We start from the raw sequence: 19,239 nt of genomic DNA on the forward strand, positions 1-19,239 counted from the left end.
CCAACATTTTCCAACAAAAAACATCAGATTTCGCCTTCAAAACGGCCTCCAAATTACTAGATATGTCACCTGAGGTACAAGTAGACATAGATGATTAAGATGGTTGTACTTAAGTTTACTTACGATCCGAAAAAAAGGGAAATTTTCCGTTCAATTCTGAAGACCCCCTCTGCCTAGGTTGTCGTTGTTGTGCTGACGTTCAAAACTGCATGGCGTCTGACCTCGACCTCATGCAAATGTCGGGACGGCGCGCTTGCGCATAATGCACTGCATGCACGGCAGATTCCCCTGCGCCGCGCCGACGACTGTTTCCTGATGTAGAGCGCCAGCCATGCGCCTGGCTAGCCAGCACGACTCCTAGGCGTACCGCGAACTTACACAGCACTCTACATCAGGAAACAGTCGTCGGCGCGGCGCAGGGGAATCTGCCGTGTCGTCACGACATTTGCATGAGGTCGAGGTCAGACGCCATTATCATGCAGTTTTGAACGTGAGCACGACGACGACAACCTAGGCAGAGGGGGTCTTCAGAATTGAACGGAAAATTTCTGATGTTTTTTGTTGGAAAATGTTGGTTTTTGGGACTGTGTTGTCTAGGTCTCGGTATTAGCTTGGACCTTACTAGCCAGACCATGTCCAAATGTTAAAAAAGGCGATAAGTTGGGTCCAAGTTACTCGGACTAGGTGCTGGGTAACTCCAGCTAACTCAACTGAGAAAACACTTAAAAATTTTCAGACCAGTCTCAAAGGGTTTGTGCACAGGGTGGCAAGTGATGGCCAGATATGGGAATCTTTCCTTTAATGTTAATTGTTATTGTTAATTAAGCATCTCAAACTTTTCACGAATGAGATACCACGCTATTGAATACAAATAATAAACGCAGTACGTCTATCAAACTCAAAGTATCATGTCCGATATGGCCACTTTTTGCAGTACGTTTCAGTTTCACTAAATAAAATAATGCAGATTTCACCAATAGCTAATATAAACAACTAAATTAATGTTATCATTTATTAAATGGTTAGATAAAATTATCTACTGATACTGACCAAGAAAGTGACACAGGCAACAGGTTTCGGCCACTCGGAAGATAGCGCCAGATTTACAGTCGCGTGTTTATGTTGTTGAATGCTGCCCTCATGTGTCGTTCGATTGGCATGCAAGCTCTTTCGAAACATCGGCCTCCATCGCAGGTCCCTACTGCTTCAGCTTCATATATTGAACTGGTATCCTTTTTTTTTTAACGAGACGCATACGTCTTCCATAACGGAAGCTCAACAATATTTATTTGTCTATTATTATTTGACAACTCACGCTTTCTGGGTAGCTGTGTGGAAATTTCACAATCTTCTTAAATTTTTATAGTAGACGAAGCCGCAGCTGGGAATGAATCGAATTTTTAAAAAACTCTTTAAACCCATGTTTTCTTTTTTTCTGGAGGGCTAGGCCGGCGCTGTTTACGCAACTCAAGTAAGTTTCCACAGGGAGAAATGGCTTTAAGGGAAATAAATAAGCTGTTTACGCTGAACACTAGTTTTCCAGTTTTTCCCCTTGACCAGTTTGAGTTGCTCTTCACCAAGGTAATGAAAGTCGAAGGAGCGTCAATAGAGCTAGAGAGGGGCTATGTGCAAATATTATGTTGGACATTTTACAAATCCCCGGGAGCATCAAACTAGGCCTATATCTATACTAATAAAAAAGTCATAATATAGCAGTGTTGAACCCCACCGTACAGGAGCGACACAAAATATTGAATTCTACTTCGAATGCTGGAGGGAGCTATATGCTTAAATGTTTCCAGTGACGGGTGCATATGTATAAGTAAACACTAAATGAAATGTTTTTTGTGGCTATAACTTTGCCAATAGAAATAATTATTAACAGACTTTTGTCTAAAAACTGTTGAGATACTTTGGACAGTATTTTTACCTATGAAATATAAATGAGGTTGATATTTGTTTCACACGAAGTAAAGAATAATAAAAAAAGACTGCCGAAAAATTTAAATTGATTAAACACAGCGTCACTGTAGCTCACCTATTATTACTGCATTTCACTGCCAACCTGGTTCGCTACAGTGGTGAAGCAACAACTCACAAATAATTAAGATACCTAAAGTAGTCAAAACAAAACTAGAAAGACACAACATTTTTTAATCATCCTTTTTATACAACTCGGCAGAAAGTCCTTAATGCCTGGTGAACTGGATAAAAATCGCCACTTGAAGGAGTTTAGGCAACACAAAAAGAGAAATTTCCCATTCCGCAATAATAGGGATGCTGCGATAATAGGGAGTCCGACTAAACTTTAAAAATATAGCAACGGCATACTAAAGTTATATTGCAAATGTTTCTATTTTGGAAGAATCTGTATACATTTGTAAAATGTTATGTAATTGGCACACGGATGATTTTCAGCAAAACATTCTCGGAACTCTTTCCGTGCATAGGATTTAACTAAGCTTCTTAGCTTTCGACAAAAGTATATTATAATATTTGTGGATTTATTTTATTTACCTCCTATTTTCAATTATGATATGATTTTAAATATTATGCATGCAGTTGTTTTTACCAAAATGGAAAGAAATTCATTTATTTCATATATAAACAAACGCGCATTTAATAACAATGTCGGATGACAAATCCACATTGGTTTAAGAAGTAGGACACAATGGAGACTTTCGTGGCAGCCAATTTCACTCATCTGCAGACGATGACGTTCTTGGTGCTTCCTTGACGTTCGATATTGTTCAAATTATTTTTCTATGTAGTTAATATTAGTCATTCTTTCAATGTTAAAGTCCACAACTGTGTAGAATTTAGTTTATGCAAGAAAAAAATTGGTCCAAGTACTAAGTGCGCAAAAAATGGCCAATGTTTTTCTACATCACTACCTCGTGTTGGTTCAGCATCAGAGGTGACGGAATGTTGCAACCTAACGCTGCTTTTTCCTTCGTATATCATCTCAATGAAGGTCAGTAATTGCAAAAATGATGATATATTGATAAGACATGAATCTTGGACTGAGAAACATTTCCAATTTTGTTAGGAAATACTTACAAAAATTCTTGACTCTCCATAGACTTTGTACACAACTGCAGAAGTAGCGTCAGGTTGCAACATTCTTTCCGAGGTGACTGTTGGCTCTCCAAGAAAGCCTTCTAAAACCTCTTCCACCGCCTCAAAAGAGATCCCATCTGCGAGTGGTTTCTTTGTTAAATGTTTTATGCCTGGTTTTTATGAACTGCCACTTTGAAAACTGCTGTGAAGATTTGGATTTGAGTAGAAAATGAGATTTCTACTGATTTCATTGGCGTAGCCATTTTATAACATTTTTTTGACATCATACATGTTAACTTGACAGTTTTTCTCAATTGTTTTTTTTTTCGCAACTGTAGGCGCATCCATCAGTGCAGACGAAAGGCGCTGAGGCAGACTGGACGCCCATACAATGCACAGACAGGGGTGTGTAGCCACTCCTTGATGAAGGCTCCGCATCTGCACTGTCCATTCTGCTCCCAGGACAGTCTCTTCACTGAGGAGATTCTCCTCAAGGCGCACTACGTACAGGGTCAAGTACGTGGATAAAGGCATCAACTTTGGGGGTGAGTTTGGGAACAAGACCAAGTGCACCAGACTTTTCCAACTGATGCGCACTGTGCTGCATGTGGCAGGGTTAGGGTTAATTATAAAGATAAGTTGAAGGTAGTGGACAGCAGGACAAGGTAGTGGCATTTGTGGGAGTTTTATGAAATTGACAGATACCTGGGCTGGTTATTCTTAGCAGATATCAGTGTTCGATAAACTCCCTGTAGAGGGGTGTTTAAAAAAAGCATGAAGTGAACTTGTTGAACAAAATCTGGGGTTTTTTTTACCGAAAAGTTTTGACTCAAGTATCCATTCTTTTGAGAATGATTAGACACACCTTTTTGGTTTAAGTGTTTGAAAGCGCACTTATTTTTAACCTTCACAGTTTCAGTGCTGCTTCAAGACAACTGAGTATGCCGTTGCTGTGATGTAATGGTCCCCTTGTACAATCTGCATGAAAAAAAAAACCATGGAATAAATTTAATCAGTTGAAATTTATGTACCTTGTGAGCAGGTGTGGTAGTTCTACAAGGATTTGGGTGGATTATGTCAAATGCCAAAACTTCGTGCCTTTTAAAATAATTAATTGTGAACCTAATTTTATCACTGTATGTTTGTGTCGTAAATTGAATCTTTTGCTACCTTACAGGTTTAAGTCTCATTTTATCAACCTTAACGACTGCACTCCACCATTTTTACCCAGGATGTCAACCAGATCTTCACCACATACACTGACCCAGCACCCAACAGTACCAGCCTGGTAACACACCTCATAGTCCCCCAGTCACAGCAGCCATCGGAGACAGACACATCATCCCCGGGGCTATGAGCAGACTGATGGGCAGCAGCCGCAGATCGAGTACCAGTATGCCTGCATCAATGATCCGAGTCAGAGCACTGCCAATGGGGAAGGTAAGATGGTAAGAATATTAACCCTGACCCTCCAAGAATCCTTCAGCATCTACGCAGAGGTTAAGGTGGATAATGCCACCAGCAGTGAAGGATAATTAGAAGAAGCTGACCAAAAAGCCAAGGGGGAGGCATTTGATGCAAGGAAGAACTCTCTCCCCCCCCCCCCCCACTTTGTTTTCAATTGATATATCTTCCCCCCCCCCCACTTTGTTTTCAATTGATATATCGTGAATCCATATGGAAGAAGGGAATGGGTAGACAACAGCATGTTTAATACAGTTGTCTTCACTCCTGCACTTGTTTGGTCAATAAAATAAATAAAACAACAACCAAAAGTTCAGCATTTTTTTAGGGGGTTGGGGTGGATGAGGGCCAATATTGACAGTGGATTTTACAAATTGAAATTACAAGGTGCAAAGGGTGTGCCATTGGCGTTATTTAAGTTGATTGAATTTTGGAGGATTCAGGAAGGTTCTAAGCAACAAAAAAAATCTAATAAGTCAGGGTGGCAGTACATTTTGAGAGCTGACTTCAACAATTAATTAAATATTGGCATTTGTCCTTCACCTTGCCCACCTAATGTTAGGAATACGGTTTGAAAAAGTGAGTGATTGCTTGCACCCAGTTACAAGGAATTACATGTTCTTGACACACTGCATCACTTTGGACTTTCTTGCCTGTATCCTGTTTTTACCGCTACATATCATCTGTCCCATTCAAGCGCAACATATATGTCGACCTTTCTACTCCATAAACTCCTCCCATCATTTCCCCTCTTTGTGTAGCCCACACCTGGAGTGACCTTTTGATGACCGACTTTCATTATTACAGGAATCATTATTCAGGATAATTACTCAACTTTTCCCTCTCGTAAACAGTTGTCCTTATTGAAATACCAGATGAAGGAAGCAAAGAGGATTTGGAGGACGAGACTTGCTACACAGAGCACAACTTGTCGCTGCTGCTGCAGGAGAAGGAAAGTCTGGAGAAGACTCTTGAGGAGGAGCGGACCACGTGGGCCCAGACAGAGCACAGAATGAAAGGTACTATAGAAAGGCTTCGTACAAAGGTGAGTGGGCATTCCATCTGGTCTTGGTCTAAGAATGAGTTTGGATCTTGTTCCCTGCATGCAACAGGTACCAAGGGCGTCAATCGCTTCTCAAAAGTGGGAGGGGGGACATACCTTGATCAGAACTAATGCAGGCACACTAATGCGACTGCGTTCTTTCAGTGGTCAGATTTCTGTCAGGATGCCAGCTGTCATGGCTGTGGGCGATCATGGTGTGCACTGTTGTTGTCATTGCTCTACATTTTCTACACGTTCTACGTTGTTTTATGCGCTGACGCTGCTTATGATAAATGCAGACAAATTGTTGCACACATTTTGTACACAAGCTCAGATGTGTCGTTTATCCTTGTGTAGAGGATTCGTGGTTTCACTCAAACTCTAGTTGCACTAAATAACTGGGTAACAACACATGTGCCTTCTTAAGCATTCATGCTCCAACTGCACACATCATGAAGTGCATAAATGTCAGACTTTGGTGTGCGCTGTCATGGTTGTGATTGGTTACACATCATGGGGCAGAGCCTAATGGATTGGTCTATTAACATTCCATCTGTAAACAAATAATTTCTCTGCCCATCCGTCTTGCCCTCCAGGTTGAGTATTTGTCCAACACAAACATGTCACTCAAGCAGCAGCTGTCCATGATGCACACGTCCAGTTTGAAACATCTAACCAACGACAGCGAGAACCAGTCCATTTTGCAAGAGTTACTGCAACACATGTCTGAGGAGCACACCCAGCTGCTGCACCACCATGTAGCACAGCTACGGCTGTACGCTCAGGCCTGCGCATTATCCAAATCAGCCCCCGAGGAATCTGCAGCTGAATCTACAGTCTTGGTACCAGACCTGGCTGACCAATCACAGGACATCTCACACATGGCCATGATGTCGTCCTCGGAGGGCACCCTTGGGAACATGGAGCAGACAGTCATCATGACGATAACGCCTGAGGAGGATTCGGAGCCGTCGGCAACATCGTGGATAACCCCGGAGATACTGTGGGACATGACTCCTTGACTTTGGATAAGGACGTTCACTTGTCACCAAATGACATTCTGTACCAGCTGACAAGCGAGGGACTGTCACCAAGACATGCCACCTCTGAGTCGGGTCACGTTTATCAATCAGGTAGAACTCATTCACATCACAACACAGGCTGTGATGTCACGCAACAGGATTTTCACAAGAACAAAAGTTGAAAATTGGTTCTTTCCAACAGCATGCCAAAAATATTCTGCCCCGATGGCTTTGACAAAAGAACGTTTGATGACAACATGTCAAATGAGGGACCACCATTAAAATGTGGGAGAACTAACAGCCTGAAAGCCACTTAACTAAATAAAACCGGACATATTTTGTAAACAGTGTACACTCAGTGTTGTCCGAGGGCTTAGTTGGGGGGGGGGGGGGGGAGTTGAACTAATGAGTTGAGTCTTCATGGAAGTTTGTCTTACCTGAATGAAAAATTTTACCAAAGCAACTGGCCTTGGTCTCTCCTATCTTTTCGAGTTCTCGATGGGCAATCCCGAATCCGCTCAGTGAATGGGCGTCGTTGTAGGCCCAAACAGATCCATGTAGGTCCTCAAATCTATTACTGAAACATAAACGATGCAATTATGATTAACATTGAAACATTTGGTCGTATGTATAAAAACTAGCATTTGCTTTTTTTTTACTACATATTTTAAGCATAACTTTTATTTGCATGAATAAAAATGAGAGCAAATGCTTTCACTATTTGCTTCAAGCTAAAAGTATTTGCTTTTTTACTTTTTGGCTTTTGCTAGACTAGAAGTGTGGACTGGTTTCAAACTTGAAAAAAATATAAATTTCAATTGACCTCAAAATTAATAAAATTTTAAAATCTAAAACTCCAACTGTGGGACTTGAACCAGCAACCTTCAGAAGTTCAGATTTAGGGTCATCAGTCCGTATTACTTGATTAAGCACAACTTCACACTATTTTGTGGTTACAAAATTAACTGTAAAGTTTCAATTGACCTAAAAAGTAGTAAAATTTTGAAATCTAAAATTCCCAGCGTGGGAATGAACCTGCAACCTTTAGATTTAGTTTCAGCAGTCTGAACCACTGCACTAAGCATAATTTCATGCTTTTTAGTGGTTACGGAATTAACTATCAAGTTTCAATTTACCCAAAAGAAATAAAACTTTAAAATCTAAAATTCCCACCCTGGATTTGAACCCACAACCTTCAGATTTCAAGTCAGCAGTCCATACCATTGGACTAAGCATAATTTCACACTTTTTAGTGGTTACGAAATTAACTATGAAGTTAAATTTACCCCAAAAGACATAAAATTTCAAAAACCAAAACTCCACCCCTGGATTTGAACCCACAACCTTCAGATTTCAAGTCAGCTGTCCGTACCATTGGACTAAGCAAAATTTCACACTTTTGAGTGGTTACAAAATTAACTATCAAGTTTAAATTTACCCAAAAAGAACTAAATTTTAAAATCTAAAATTCCCCCCACTGGAATTGAACCCGCAACCTTCAGATTTCGAGTCGGTAGTCCATACCATTGGACTAAGCCTAATTTCACACTTTTTAAAGGTTACGAAATTAACTATAATGTGTTAATTTACCCAAAAAAGTAATAAAATTTTAAAATCTAAAATTCCCACCCTGGAATTGAACCCACAACCTTCAGATTTCGAGTCAGTAGTCCATACCATTGGACTAAGTGTAATTTCATGATTTTTAAATGTTACGATATTAACTATGAAGTTTCAATTTACCCAAAAATAAATAAAATCTAAAATCTAAAATTTCCAACCTGGATTTGAACCCGCAACCTTCAGATTTAGAGTCGGCAGTCCATACCATTGGACTAAGCATAATTTCACACTTTTTAGTGGTTATGAAATTAACTATAAAATTTAAATTTACCCTAAAAGACATACAATTTTAAAATCTAAAATTTCCACCCTGGATTTGAACCCACAACCTTCAGATTTAGAGTCAGTAGTCCATACCATTGGACTAAGTGTAAGTTCACAATTTTTAAAGGTTACGAAATTAACTATAATGTTTTAATTTACCCAAAAAAGTAATAAAATTTTAAAATCTAAAATTCCCATCCTGGATTTGAACCCACAACCTTCAGATTTCGAGTCAGTAGTCCATACCATTGGACTAAGTGTAATTTCACAATTTTTAAAGGTTACGAAATTAACTATAATGTTTTAATTTACCCAAAAAAGTAATAAAATTTAAAATGTAAAATTCCCACCCTGGAATTGAACCCACAACCTTCAGATTTCGAGTCAGTAGTCCATACCATTGGACTAAGTGTAATTTCACAATTTTTAAATGTTACGAAATTAACTATGAAGTTTCAATTTACCCAAAAATAAATAAAATCTAAAATTTCCAACCTGGATTTGAACCCGGAACCTTCAGATTTAGAGTCAGCAGTCCATACCATTGGACTAAGCATAATTTCACACTTTTTTGTGGGTACGAAATTAACTATTAAATTTAAATTTACCCAAAAAGACATAAAATTTTAAAATCTAAAATTTCCACCCTGGATTTGAACCGACAACCTTCAGAGTTAGGGTCAGTAGTCCCTACCATTGGACTAAGTGTAATTTCACAATTTTTAAGGGTTACGAAATTAACTATAATGTTTTAATTTACCCCAAAAAGTAATAAAATTTAAAATCTAAAATTCCCACCCTGGAATTGAACCCACAACCTTCAGATTTCGAGTCAGTAGTCCATACCATTGGACTAAGTGTAATTTCACAATTTTAAATGTTACGAAATTAACTATGAAGTTTCAATTTACCCAAAAATAAATAAAATCTAAAATTTCCAACTTGAATTTGAACCCACAACCTTCAGATTTAGAGTCAGCAGTCCATACCATTGGACTAAGCATAATTTCACACTTTTTTGTCGTTACGAAATTAACTATAAAATTTAAATTTACCCAAAAGACAAAAATTTTTAAAATCTAAAATTTCCACCCTGGATTTGAACCGACAACCTTCAGATTTAGAGTCAGTAGTCCATACCATTGGACTAACTGTAATTTCACAATTTTTAAAGGTTACGATATTAACTATGAAGTTTCAATTTACCCCAAAAATAAATAAAATCTAAAATCTAAAATTTCCAACCTGGATTTGAACCCACAACCTTCAGATTTAGAGTCAGTAGTCCATACCATTGGACTAAGTGTAATTTCACAATTTTTAAAGGTTACGAAATTAACTATGAAGTTTAAATTTACCCCAAAAGACATAAAATTTTAAAATCTAAAATTCCCACCCTGGAATTGAACCCACAACCTTCAGATTTTGAGTCAGTAGTCCATACCATTGGACTAAGTGTAATTTCACAATTTTTAAATGTTACGAAATTAACTATGAAGTTTCAATTTACCCAAAAATAAATAAAATCTAAAATTTCCAACCTGGATTTGAACCCGCAACCTTCAGATTTACAGTCAGCAGTCCATACCATTGGACTAAGCATAATTTCACACTTTTTTGTGGGTACGAAATTAACTATTAAATTTAAATTTACCCAAAAAGACATAAAATTTTAAAATCTAAAATTTCCACCCTGGATTTGAACCGACAACCTTCAGATTTCAAGTCGGTAGTCCATACCATTGGACTAAGTGTTATTTCACAATTTTTAAAGGTTACGAAATTAACTATAATGTTTTAATTTACCCCAAAAAGTAATAAAATTCTAAAATCAAAAATTTCCAACCTGGATTTGAACCCACAACCTTCAGATTTAGAGTCAGCAGTCCATACCATTGGACTAAGCATAATTTCACATTTTTTAGTGGTTACGAAATTAACTATGAAGTTTAAATTTACCCTAAAAGACATACAATTTTAAAATCTAAAATTTCCACCCTGGATTTGAACCCACAACCTTCAGATTTAGAGTCAGTAGTCCATACCATTGGACTAAGTGTAATTTCACAATTTTTAAAGGTTACGATATTAACTATGAAGTTTCAATTTACCCCAAAAATAAATAAAATCTAAAATCTAAAATTTCCAACCTGGATTTGAACCCACAACCTTCATATTTAGAGTCAGTAGTCCATACCATTGGACTAAGTGTAATTTCACAATTTTTAAAGGTTACGAAATTAACTATGAAGTTTAAATTTACCCCAAAAGACATACAATTTTAAAATCTAAAATGTCCACCCTGGATTTGAACCCACAACCTTCAGATTTCGAGTCAGTAGTCCACACCATTGGACTAAGTGTAATTTCACAATTTTTAAAGGTTACGAAATGAACTATAATGTTTTAATTTACCCAAAAAAGTAATAAAATTTTAAAATTCAAAATTCCCACCCTGGAATTGAACCCACAACCTTCAGATTTCGAGTCAGTAGTCCATACCATTGGACTAAGTGTAATTTCACAATTTTTAAATGTTACGAAATTAACTATGAAGTTTCAATTTACCCAAAAATAAATAAAATCTAAAATTTCCAACCTGGATTTGAACCCGCAACCTTCAGATTTACAGTCAGCAGTCCATACCATTGGACTAAGCATAATTTCACACTTTTTTGTGGGTACGAAATTAACTATTAAATTTAAATTTACCCAAAAAGACATAAAATTTTAAAATCTAAAATTTCCACCCTGGATTTGAACCGACAACCTTCAGATTTAGAGTCAGTAGTCCATACCATTGGACTAAGTGTTATTTCACAATTTTTAAAGGTTACGAAATTAACTATAATGTTTTAATTTACCCCAAAAAGTAATAAAATTCTAAAATCAAAAATTTCCAACCTGGATTTGAACCCACAACCTTCAGATTTAGAGTCAGCAGTCCATACCATTGGACTAAGCATAATTTCACATTTTTTAGTGGTTACGAAATTAACTATGAAGTTTAAATTTACCCAAAAAGACATAAAATTTTAAAATCTAAAATTTCCACTCTGGATTTGAACCCACAACCTTCAGATTTAGAGTCAGTAGTCCATACCATTGGACTAAGTGTAATTTCACAATTTTTAAAGGTTACGATATTACCTATGAAGTTTCAATTTACCCAAAAATAAATAAAATCTAAAATCTAAAATTTCCAACCTGGATTTGAACCCACAACCTTCAGATTTAGAGTCAGTAGTCCATACCATTGGACTAAGTGTAATTTCACAATTTTTAAAGGTTACGAAATTAACTATGAAGTTTAAATTTACCCCAAAAGACATAAAATTTTAAAATCTAAAATGTCCACCCTGGATTTGAACCCACAACCTTCAGATTTCGAGTCAGTAGTCCACACCATTGGACTAAGTGTAATTTCACAATTTTTAAAGGTTACGAAATTAACTATAATGTTTTAATTTACCCAAAAAAGTAATAAAATTTTAAAATCTAAAATTCCCACCCTGGAATTGAACCCACAACCTTCAGATTTCAAGTCAGTAGTCCATACCATTGGTCTAAGTGTAATTTCACAATTTTTAAATGTTACGAAATTAACTATGAAGTTTCAATTTACCCAAAAATAAATAAAATCTAAAATTTCCAACCTGGATTTGAACCCGCAACCTTCAGATTTACAGTCAGCAGTCCATACCATTGGACTAAGCATAATTTCACACTTTTTTGTGGGTACGAAATTAACTATTAAATTTAAATTTACCCAAAAAGACAAAAAATTTTAAAATCTAAAATTTCCACCCTGGATTTGAACCGACAACCTTCAGATTTAGAGTCAGTAGTCCATACCATTGGACTAAGTGTTATTTCACAATTTTTAAAGGTTACGAAATTAACTATAATGTTTTAATTTACCCCAAAAAGTAATAAAATTTTAAAATCTAAAATTCCCACCCTGGAATTGAACCCACAACCTTCAGATTTCGAGTCAGTAGTCCATACCATTGGACTAAGTGTAATTTCACAATTTTTAAATGTTACGAAATTAACTATGAAGTTTCAATTTACCCAAAAATAAATAAAATCTAAAATCTAAAATTTCCAACCTGAATTTGAACCCGCAACCTTTAGATTTAGAGTCAGCAGTCCATACCATTGGACAAAGCATAATTTCACATTTTTTAGTGGTTACGAAATTAACTATGAAGTTTAAATTTACCCAAAAAGACATAAAATTTTAAAATCTAATATTTCCACCCTGGATTTGAACCCACAACCTTCAGATTTCGAGTCAGTAGTCCATACCATTGGACTAAGTGTAATTTCACATTTTTTAAAGGTCACGAAATTAACTATAATGTTTTAATTTACCCAAAAAAGTAATAAAATTTTTAAATCTAAAATTCCCACCCTGGAATTGAACCCACAACCTTCAGATTTCAAGTCAGTAGTCCATACCATTGGACTAAGTGTAATTTCACAATTTTTAAATGTTACGAAATCAACTATGAAGTTTCAATTTACCCAAAAATAAATAAAATCTAAAATCTAAAATTTCCAACCTGGATTTGAACCCACAACCTTCAGATTTAGAGTCAGCAGTCCATACCATTGGACTAAGCATAATTTCACACTTTTTAGTGGTTACGAAATTAACTATGAAGTTTCAATTGACCTTAAAAGTAATAAAATCTTGAAATCTAAAATTTCCACCCTGGAATTGAACCCACAACCTTCAGATTTCGAGTCAGTAGTCCATACCATTGGACTAAGTGTAATTTCACAATTTTTAAATGTTACGAAATTAACTATGAATTAAGTTTCAATTTACCCCAAAAGACATAAAATTTCAAAAACCAAAACTCCACCCCTGGATTTGAACCCACAACCTTCAGATTTCAAGTCAGCCGTCCGTACCATTGGACTAAGCATAATTTCACACTTTTTAGTGGTTACGAAATTAACTATGAAGTTTAAATTTACCCTAAAAGACATACAATTTTAAAATCTAAAATTTCCACCCTGGATTTGAACCCACAACCTTCAGATTTAGAGTCAGTAGTCCATACCATTGGACTAAGTGTAATTTCACAATTTTTAAAGGTTACGATATTAACTATAATGTTTTAATTTACCCAAAAAAGTAATAAAATTTTAAAATCAAAAATTCCCACCCTGGAATTGAACCCACAAGCTTGAGATTTCAAGTCAGTAGTCCATACCATTGGACTAAGTGTAATTTCACAATTTTTAAAGGTGACAAAATTAACTATAATGTTTTAATTAACCCAAAAAAGTAATAAAATTTTAAAATCTACAATTCCCACCCTGGAATTGAACCCACAACCTTCAGATTTCGAGTCAGTAGTCCATACCATTGGACTAAGTGTAATTTCACAATTTTTAAATGTTACGAAATTAACTATGAAGTTTCAATTTACCCAAAAATAAATAAAATCTAAAATTTCCAACCTGGATTTGAACCCGCAACCTTCAGATTTAGAGTCAGCAGTCCATACCATTGGACTAAGCATAATTTCACACTTTTTTGTGGTTACGAAATTTACTATAAAATGTAAATTTACCCAAAAAGACATAAAATTTTAAAATCTAAAATTTCCACCCTGGATTTGAACCCACAACCTTCAGATTTAGAGTCAGTAGTCCATACCATTGGACTAAGCATGATTTCACACTTTTTTGTGGTTACGAAATTAACTATAAAATTTAAATTTACCCTAAAAGACATAAAATTTTAAAATCTAAAACTTCCACCCTGGATTTGAACCCACAACCTTCAGATTTAGAGTCAGTAGTCCATACCATTGGACTAAGCATAATTTCACACTTTTTTGTGGTTACGAAATTAACTATAAAATGTAAATTTACCCAAAAAGACATAAAATTTTAAAATCTAAAATTTCCACCCTGGATTTGAACCGACAACCTTCAGATTTAGAGTCAGTAGTCCATACCATTGGACTAAGTGTAATTTCACAATTTTTAAAGGTTACGAAATTAACTATAATGATTTAATTTACCCAAAAAAGTAATAAAATTTTAAAACCAAAACTCCACCCCTGGATTTGAACCCACAACCTTCAGATTTCAAGTCAGCCGTCCGTACCATTGGACTAAGCATAATTTCACATTTTTTAGTGGTTACAAAATTAACTATCAAGTTTAAATTTACCCAAAAAGAACTAAATTTTAAAATCTAAAATTCCCCCCCTGGAATTGAACCCGCAACCTTCAGATTTCGAGTCAGTAGTCCATACCATTGGACTAAGTGTAATTTCACGATTTTTAAAGGTTACGAAATTAACTATAATGTTTTAATTTACCCAAAAAAGTAATAAAATTTTAAAATCTAAAATTCCCACCCTGGAATTGAACCCACAACCTTCAGATTTAGAGTCAGTAGTCCATACCATTGGACTAAGTGTAATTTCACAATTTTTAAATGTTACGATATTAACTATGAAGTTTCAATTTACCCAAAAATAAATAAAATCTAAAATCTAAAATTTCCAACCTGGATTTGAACCCGCAACCTTCAGATTTAGAGTCGGCAGTCCATACCATTGGACTAAGCATGATTTCACACTTTTTTGTTGTTACGAAATTAACTATGAAGTTTAAATTTACCCAAAAAGACATAAAATTTTAAAATCTCAAATTTCCACCTTGGATTTGAACCCACAACCTTCAGATTTAGAGTCAGTAGTCCATACCATTGGACTCAGTGTAATTTCACAATTTTTAAAGGTTACGAAATTAACTATAATGATTTAATTTACCCAAAAAAGTAATAAAATTTTAAAATCCCCACCCTGGAATTGAACCCACAACCTTCAGATTTCGAGTGAGTAGTCCATACCATTGGACTAAGTGTAATTTCACGATTTTTAAAGGTTACGAAATTAACTATAATGTTTTAATTTACCCCAAAAAGTAATAAAATTTTAAAATCTAAAATTCCCACCCTGGAATTGAACCCACAACCTTCAGATTTCGAGTCAGTAGTCCATACCATTGGACTAAGCATGATTTCACACTTTTTTGTGGTTACGAAATTAACTATAAAATTTAAATTTACCATAAAAGACATAACATTTTAAAATCTAAAATTTCCACCCTGGATTTGAACCCACAACCTTCAGATTTCGAGTCAGTAGTCCATACCATTGGACTAAGCATAATTTCACACTTTTTAGTGGTTACGAAATTAACTATAAAATGTAAATTTACCCAAAAAGACATAAAATTTCAAAATCTCAAATTTCCACCCTGGATTTGAACCCACAACCTTCAGATTTCGAGTCAGTAGTCCATACCATTGGACTAAGTGTAATTTCACGATTTTTAAAGGTTACGAAATTAACTATAATGTTTTAATTTACCCCAAAAAGTAATAAATTTTAAAATCTAAAATTCCCACCCTGGAATTGAACCCACAACCTTCAGATTTCGAGTCAGTAGTCCATACCATTGGACTAAGTGTAATTTCACAATTTTTAAATGTTACGAAATTAACTATGAAGTTTCAATTTACCCAAAAATAAATAAAATCTAAAATTTCCAACCTGGATTTGAACCCGCAACCTTCAGATTTAGAGTCAGCAGTCCATACCATTGGACTAAGCATAATTTCACACTTTTTTGTGGTTACGAAATTAACTATAAAATGTAAATTTACCCAAAAAGACATAAAATTTTAAAATCTAAAATTTCCACCCTGGATTTGAACCGACAACCTTCAGATTTCGAGTCAGTAGTCCATACCATTGGACTAAGTGTAATTTCACAATTTTTAAAGGTTACGAAATTAACTATAATGTTTTAATTTACCCAAAAAAGTAATAACATTTTAAAATCTAAAATTCCCACCCTGGAATTGAACCCACAACCTTCAGATTTCAAGTCAGCAGTCCATACCATTGGACTAAGCATAATTTCACACTTTTTTGTGGGTACCAAGTTTTTACGAAATACACAACAGGATGTTGGTAAATGACAGTCTAAAGCATCCTGTAAAATTATGGCACCTGGTGTGAAGTCACTTTCAAGAAAATGGTAATTTTGTATACATTTCCAACGGTGGTCGGCTGACCACCGTTGGAAAAACCTAACTGTTTTTCAACTACTGCTCCAAATGTACAATTTTTTTTTCAGCTCAAATTTTGTTTGCTATTGGTTGCATGTTCTGAATAGGTGCAGGCCAGCTAGACTGGTTCCCTAATCGTACAATTTTCCGGCATCTATAAATTAATCCATTTAATCTTCAGTGGAGTCAGGGAACCAGAATACTCAAACATTTTTGTTTTTCTTAGTTTTTCCAGCAATTTCCAACACAAAACTTCAGACATGTCAGTGTAACAATAATTTGATATATTATACTAACCCCTCAAGTAGTTCATTTCTGAAAACTAATGCAAATGCCAATGATGTACATGTACATGTACATTCCCTTGAGTGATCATGATAAAGAATAGGTTAAATTTGAATAGAATGTCATTGAGGACGTAATCGAGTAAATTAAGGGCGTGTGTGGCTGTAGTATGGCCATTCTAGCCTGTGTTCACCACGTCGCTAGGTCAGTAATTTTCATAATGACCACAATACATCGTATATTTTAATTTAAAAGAAGAGGAGAAACTCGGAGTATGTAAGTATTAAAGTTAATGTATAAGGGATCGGCCACAAGGTTTTCCAGAGTTTTTACCTCATAGAGTTTTACCTCTGGTGTTTCACTCTGGGCACTTGACAAGTAATAGAATGAAATAATAGATCTATACAAATTCAGTATTAATTAAAATTTCAATTTACAGCAAACATAAATGAAAGCAGTGGCGGTTCTACCGGGGGGGGGGGGGGGGCAAAAATTTGGCTAGCCCCCCCCCCAAAAAATGCCATACAAAAAAAAAAGCACTAGCAAAGTGTAAGAATTTGATGTACAGGGGAACGGTCTCCCCCTAAATGAGAAGGGTGCATTTGTACACTTTTAGTTAATAGGCCTACAACATGTATAGTGTGCCTGATTGTAGGATTTTATCAGCGCTCCCCATAGAAAATATGGCACGAGCCCCCCCCCCCCCCCCCCCCCCATCTTTCGAGACAATTATTTCTTCTTTCTTAATTATGAAAACATAATTCCTAGTTTCAGGGGCAAACATAAGTAACTCTACTGCCATGATTCTCCCACTTATGAAGTATGCAGACTAATAAAACGCCGGGAGATGATGACTTGCCCAAAGAATTCTACGTTCAATTTTGGGATCTTTTAGGCTCAGACTAGATCTTATGAAAGTGTATCATAGATCTTTTGACGATAACATCTCGCCAACTTTCAAACACAGAAGTATGATAACTTTGCTTGAAAAAGCTGGAGATCAGCTGAATCCTCAGAAAAAAAGACTAATTTGGTTACTCAACGTAGATTACAAGATTGTCTCTAAAGCTATTTACCTTCGTCTGGGCAAAGTTATCCCTTTTGTTTAATATTAATCCTTTCCAGACCTGCAGGATCAAAAGGCAGAAGTATTCACAATAATGCCAGATTTGGTCGACTATATGAGCTCCATGCGCTACCAAAAGAGGGCGCCCTTTTACCTAGCAACGACGTCCCATGGGCGGTACATGTACATTTCGCTGGTTGACGCGCACCGTTCCTCGTGTCTGACACGCGTACACCAGGGGATTTGTTCTATGTACATGCAGTGGCCGCGCACCCCCAACTGTACTTCCTTTGCTGGTGAACGGATTGGATAAGTTCAAAGGGTATTAATTCATTGGTCATTTCATATCAATTTGTTAGCGCTCCTTTTCAAGCGCCCACACAGTCCCTGATATTCCGCTATGGGAGTTGCCATCAAAAACTGTGCCTCGATGTCTCTTTTTGTACACCATTGAAAAACGGAACAACGCTTTCACTTCTTAAAAGAATACAAGACAGACAATAATATTCTACATCATACTGATAAGAAATATTGAATTGATATTAACAGGAAAGCCTGTACTTTTCAGGATTGATATTGTTGTTTTAGCAGAATTTAACACGATTATGTGTAAATCATAGTTTTCAGTAAAACCTGCACCATTTCAACTCGCCGTAAATACAAACAGCCCCACTGTATGGCCTTCTTAAAAAAAGCATTGTTAGGGAAGGTTCTGGTCTAACTAACTATGTATTCTGATTAGACCTTGTTAAGACCTGTACTTTTAGGATTGAAGAAGATGATCGCCAATCATAACCCCGCTCACATAAGCCATGGGCATTGCATTTTGTGTGTGCGTGCATGTTATTTGATAATGAAGTCCAAAGATATAGCGCACAAAGTACGTTCACTTCCACACACACGCGTGCGCGCATTTGTCTTACATTTTGTTAAAATTGAGCAATGTGCAAAATCGAGTTGAATCAAATAAGATAAATAGGAGTGCGGTTTCGGCCATAAACAAATTGATATGCCTTATCAATAAAAAACTTTTGAAGGGTTATTTAGAATTTTCATTTTAAAGCTTTGGAACCTGTTTCGGCCCCGTTTTTATTCATTATATGAAGGGTTTTAATTAATGGTTTTATATCCGACCCCTTTCAATTTTCAAAGGTGCTAAGCAGGGGTGTACATTATCCCCACTTTTGTTGAGAATTGAGATTTGAAGTTGTTGCTGATATTTTTAAACTGATAGTTACAGTAATGTCGTTTCATACTAGTGGGAAAAGCAATGATGAAAAGTACCAAGCCTACTGCGTTC

General features: G+C 36.0%; 1 protein-coding gene across 9 annotated transcripts; it reads left to right on the plus strand.

Moving 5' to 3' along the window:
* The first annotated feature begins 1,150 nt into the window (after positions 1 to 1,150).
* LOC119746062 lies at positions 1,151 to 6,960 on the plus strand. Of its 9 annotated transcripts, none has more exons than XM_038222835.1 (5): positions 1,151 to 1,227; positions 3,399 to 3,605; positions 4,292 to 4,500; positions 5,379 to 5,569; positions 6,163 to 6,960. In XM_038222835.1, the coding sequence occupies exons 4-5, from the start codon at positions 5,537 to 5,539 to the stop codon at positions 6,586 to 6,588; spliced, it is 459 nt and encodes a 152-aa protein (XP_038078763.1). In that variant the 5' UTR covers positions 1,151 to 1,227; positions 3,399 to 3,605; positions 4,292 to 4,500; positions 5,379 to 5,536; the 3' UTR covers positions 6,589 to 6,960. The 9 variants fall into 9 exon arrangements, 8 of the variants coding, with proteins under 8 accessions (XP_038078763.1, XP_038078762.1, XP_038078766.1 ...); XM_038222834.1 differs by lacking the exon at positions 1,151 to 1,227 and adding an exon at positions 1,406 to 1,471; XM_038222836.1 differs by lacking the exon at positions 1,151 to 1,227 and adding an exon at positions 1,478 to 1,581.
* The last annotated feature ends 12,279 nt before the right edge of the window (positions 6,961 to 19,239 follow it).

This window comes from Patiria miniata, unplaced genomic scaffold (assembly GCF_015706575.1).
Source record: "Patiria miniata isolate m_02_andy unplaced genomic scaffold, ASM1570657v1 HiC_scaffold_7, whole genome shotgun sequence".
Taxonomy (NCBI): domain Eukaryota; kingdom Metazoa; phylum Echinodermata; class Asteroidea; order Valvatida; family Asterinidae; genus Patiria; species Patiria miniata.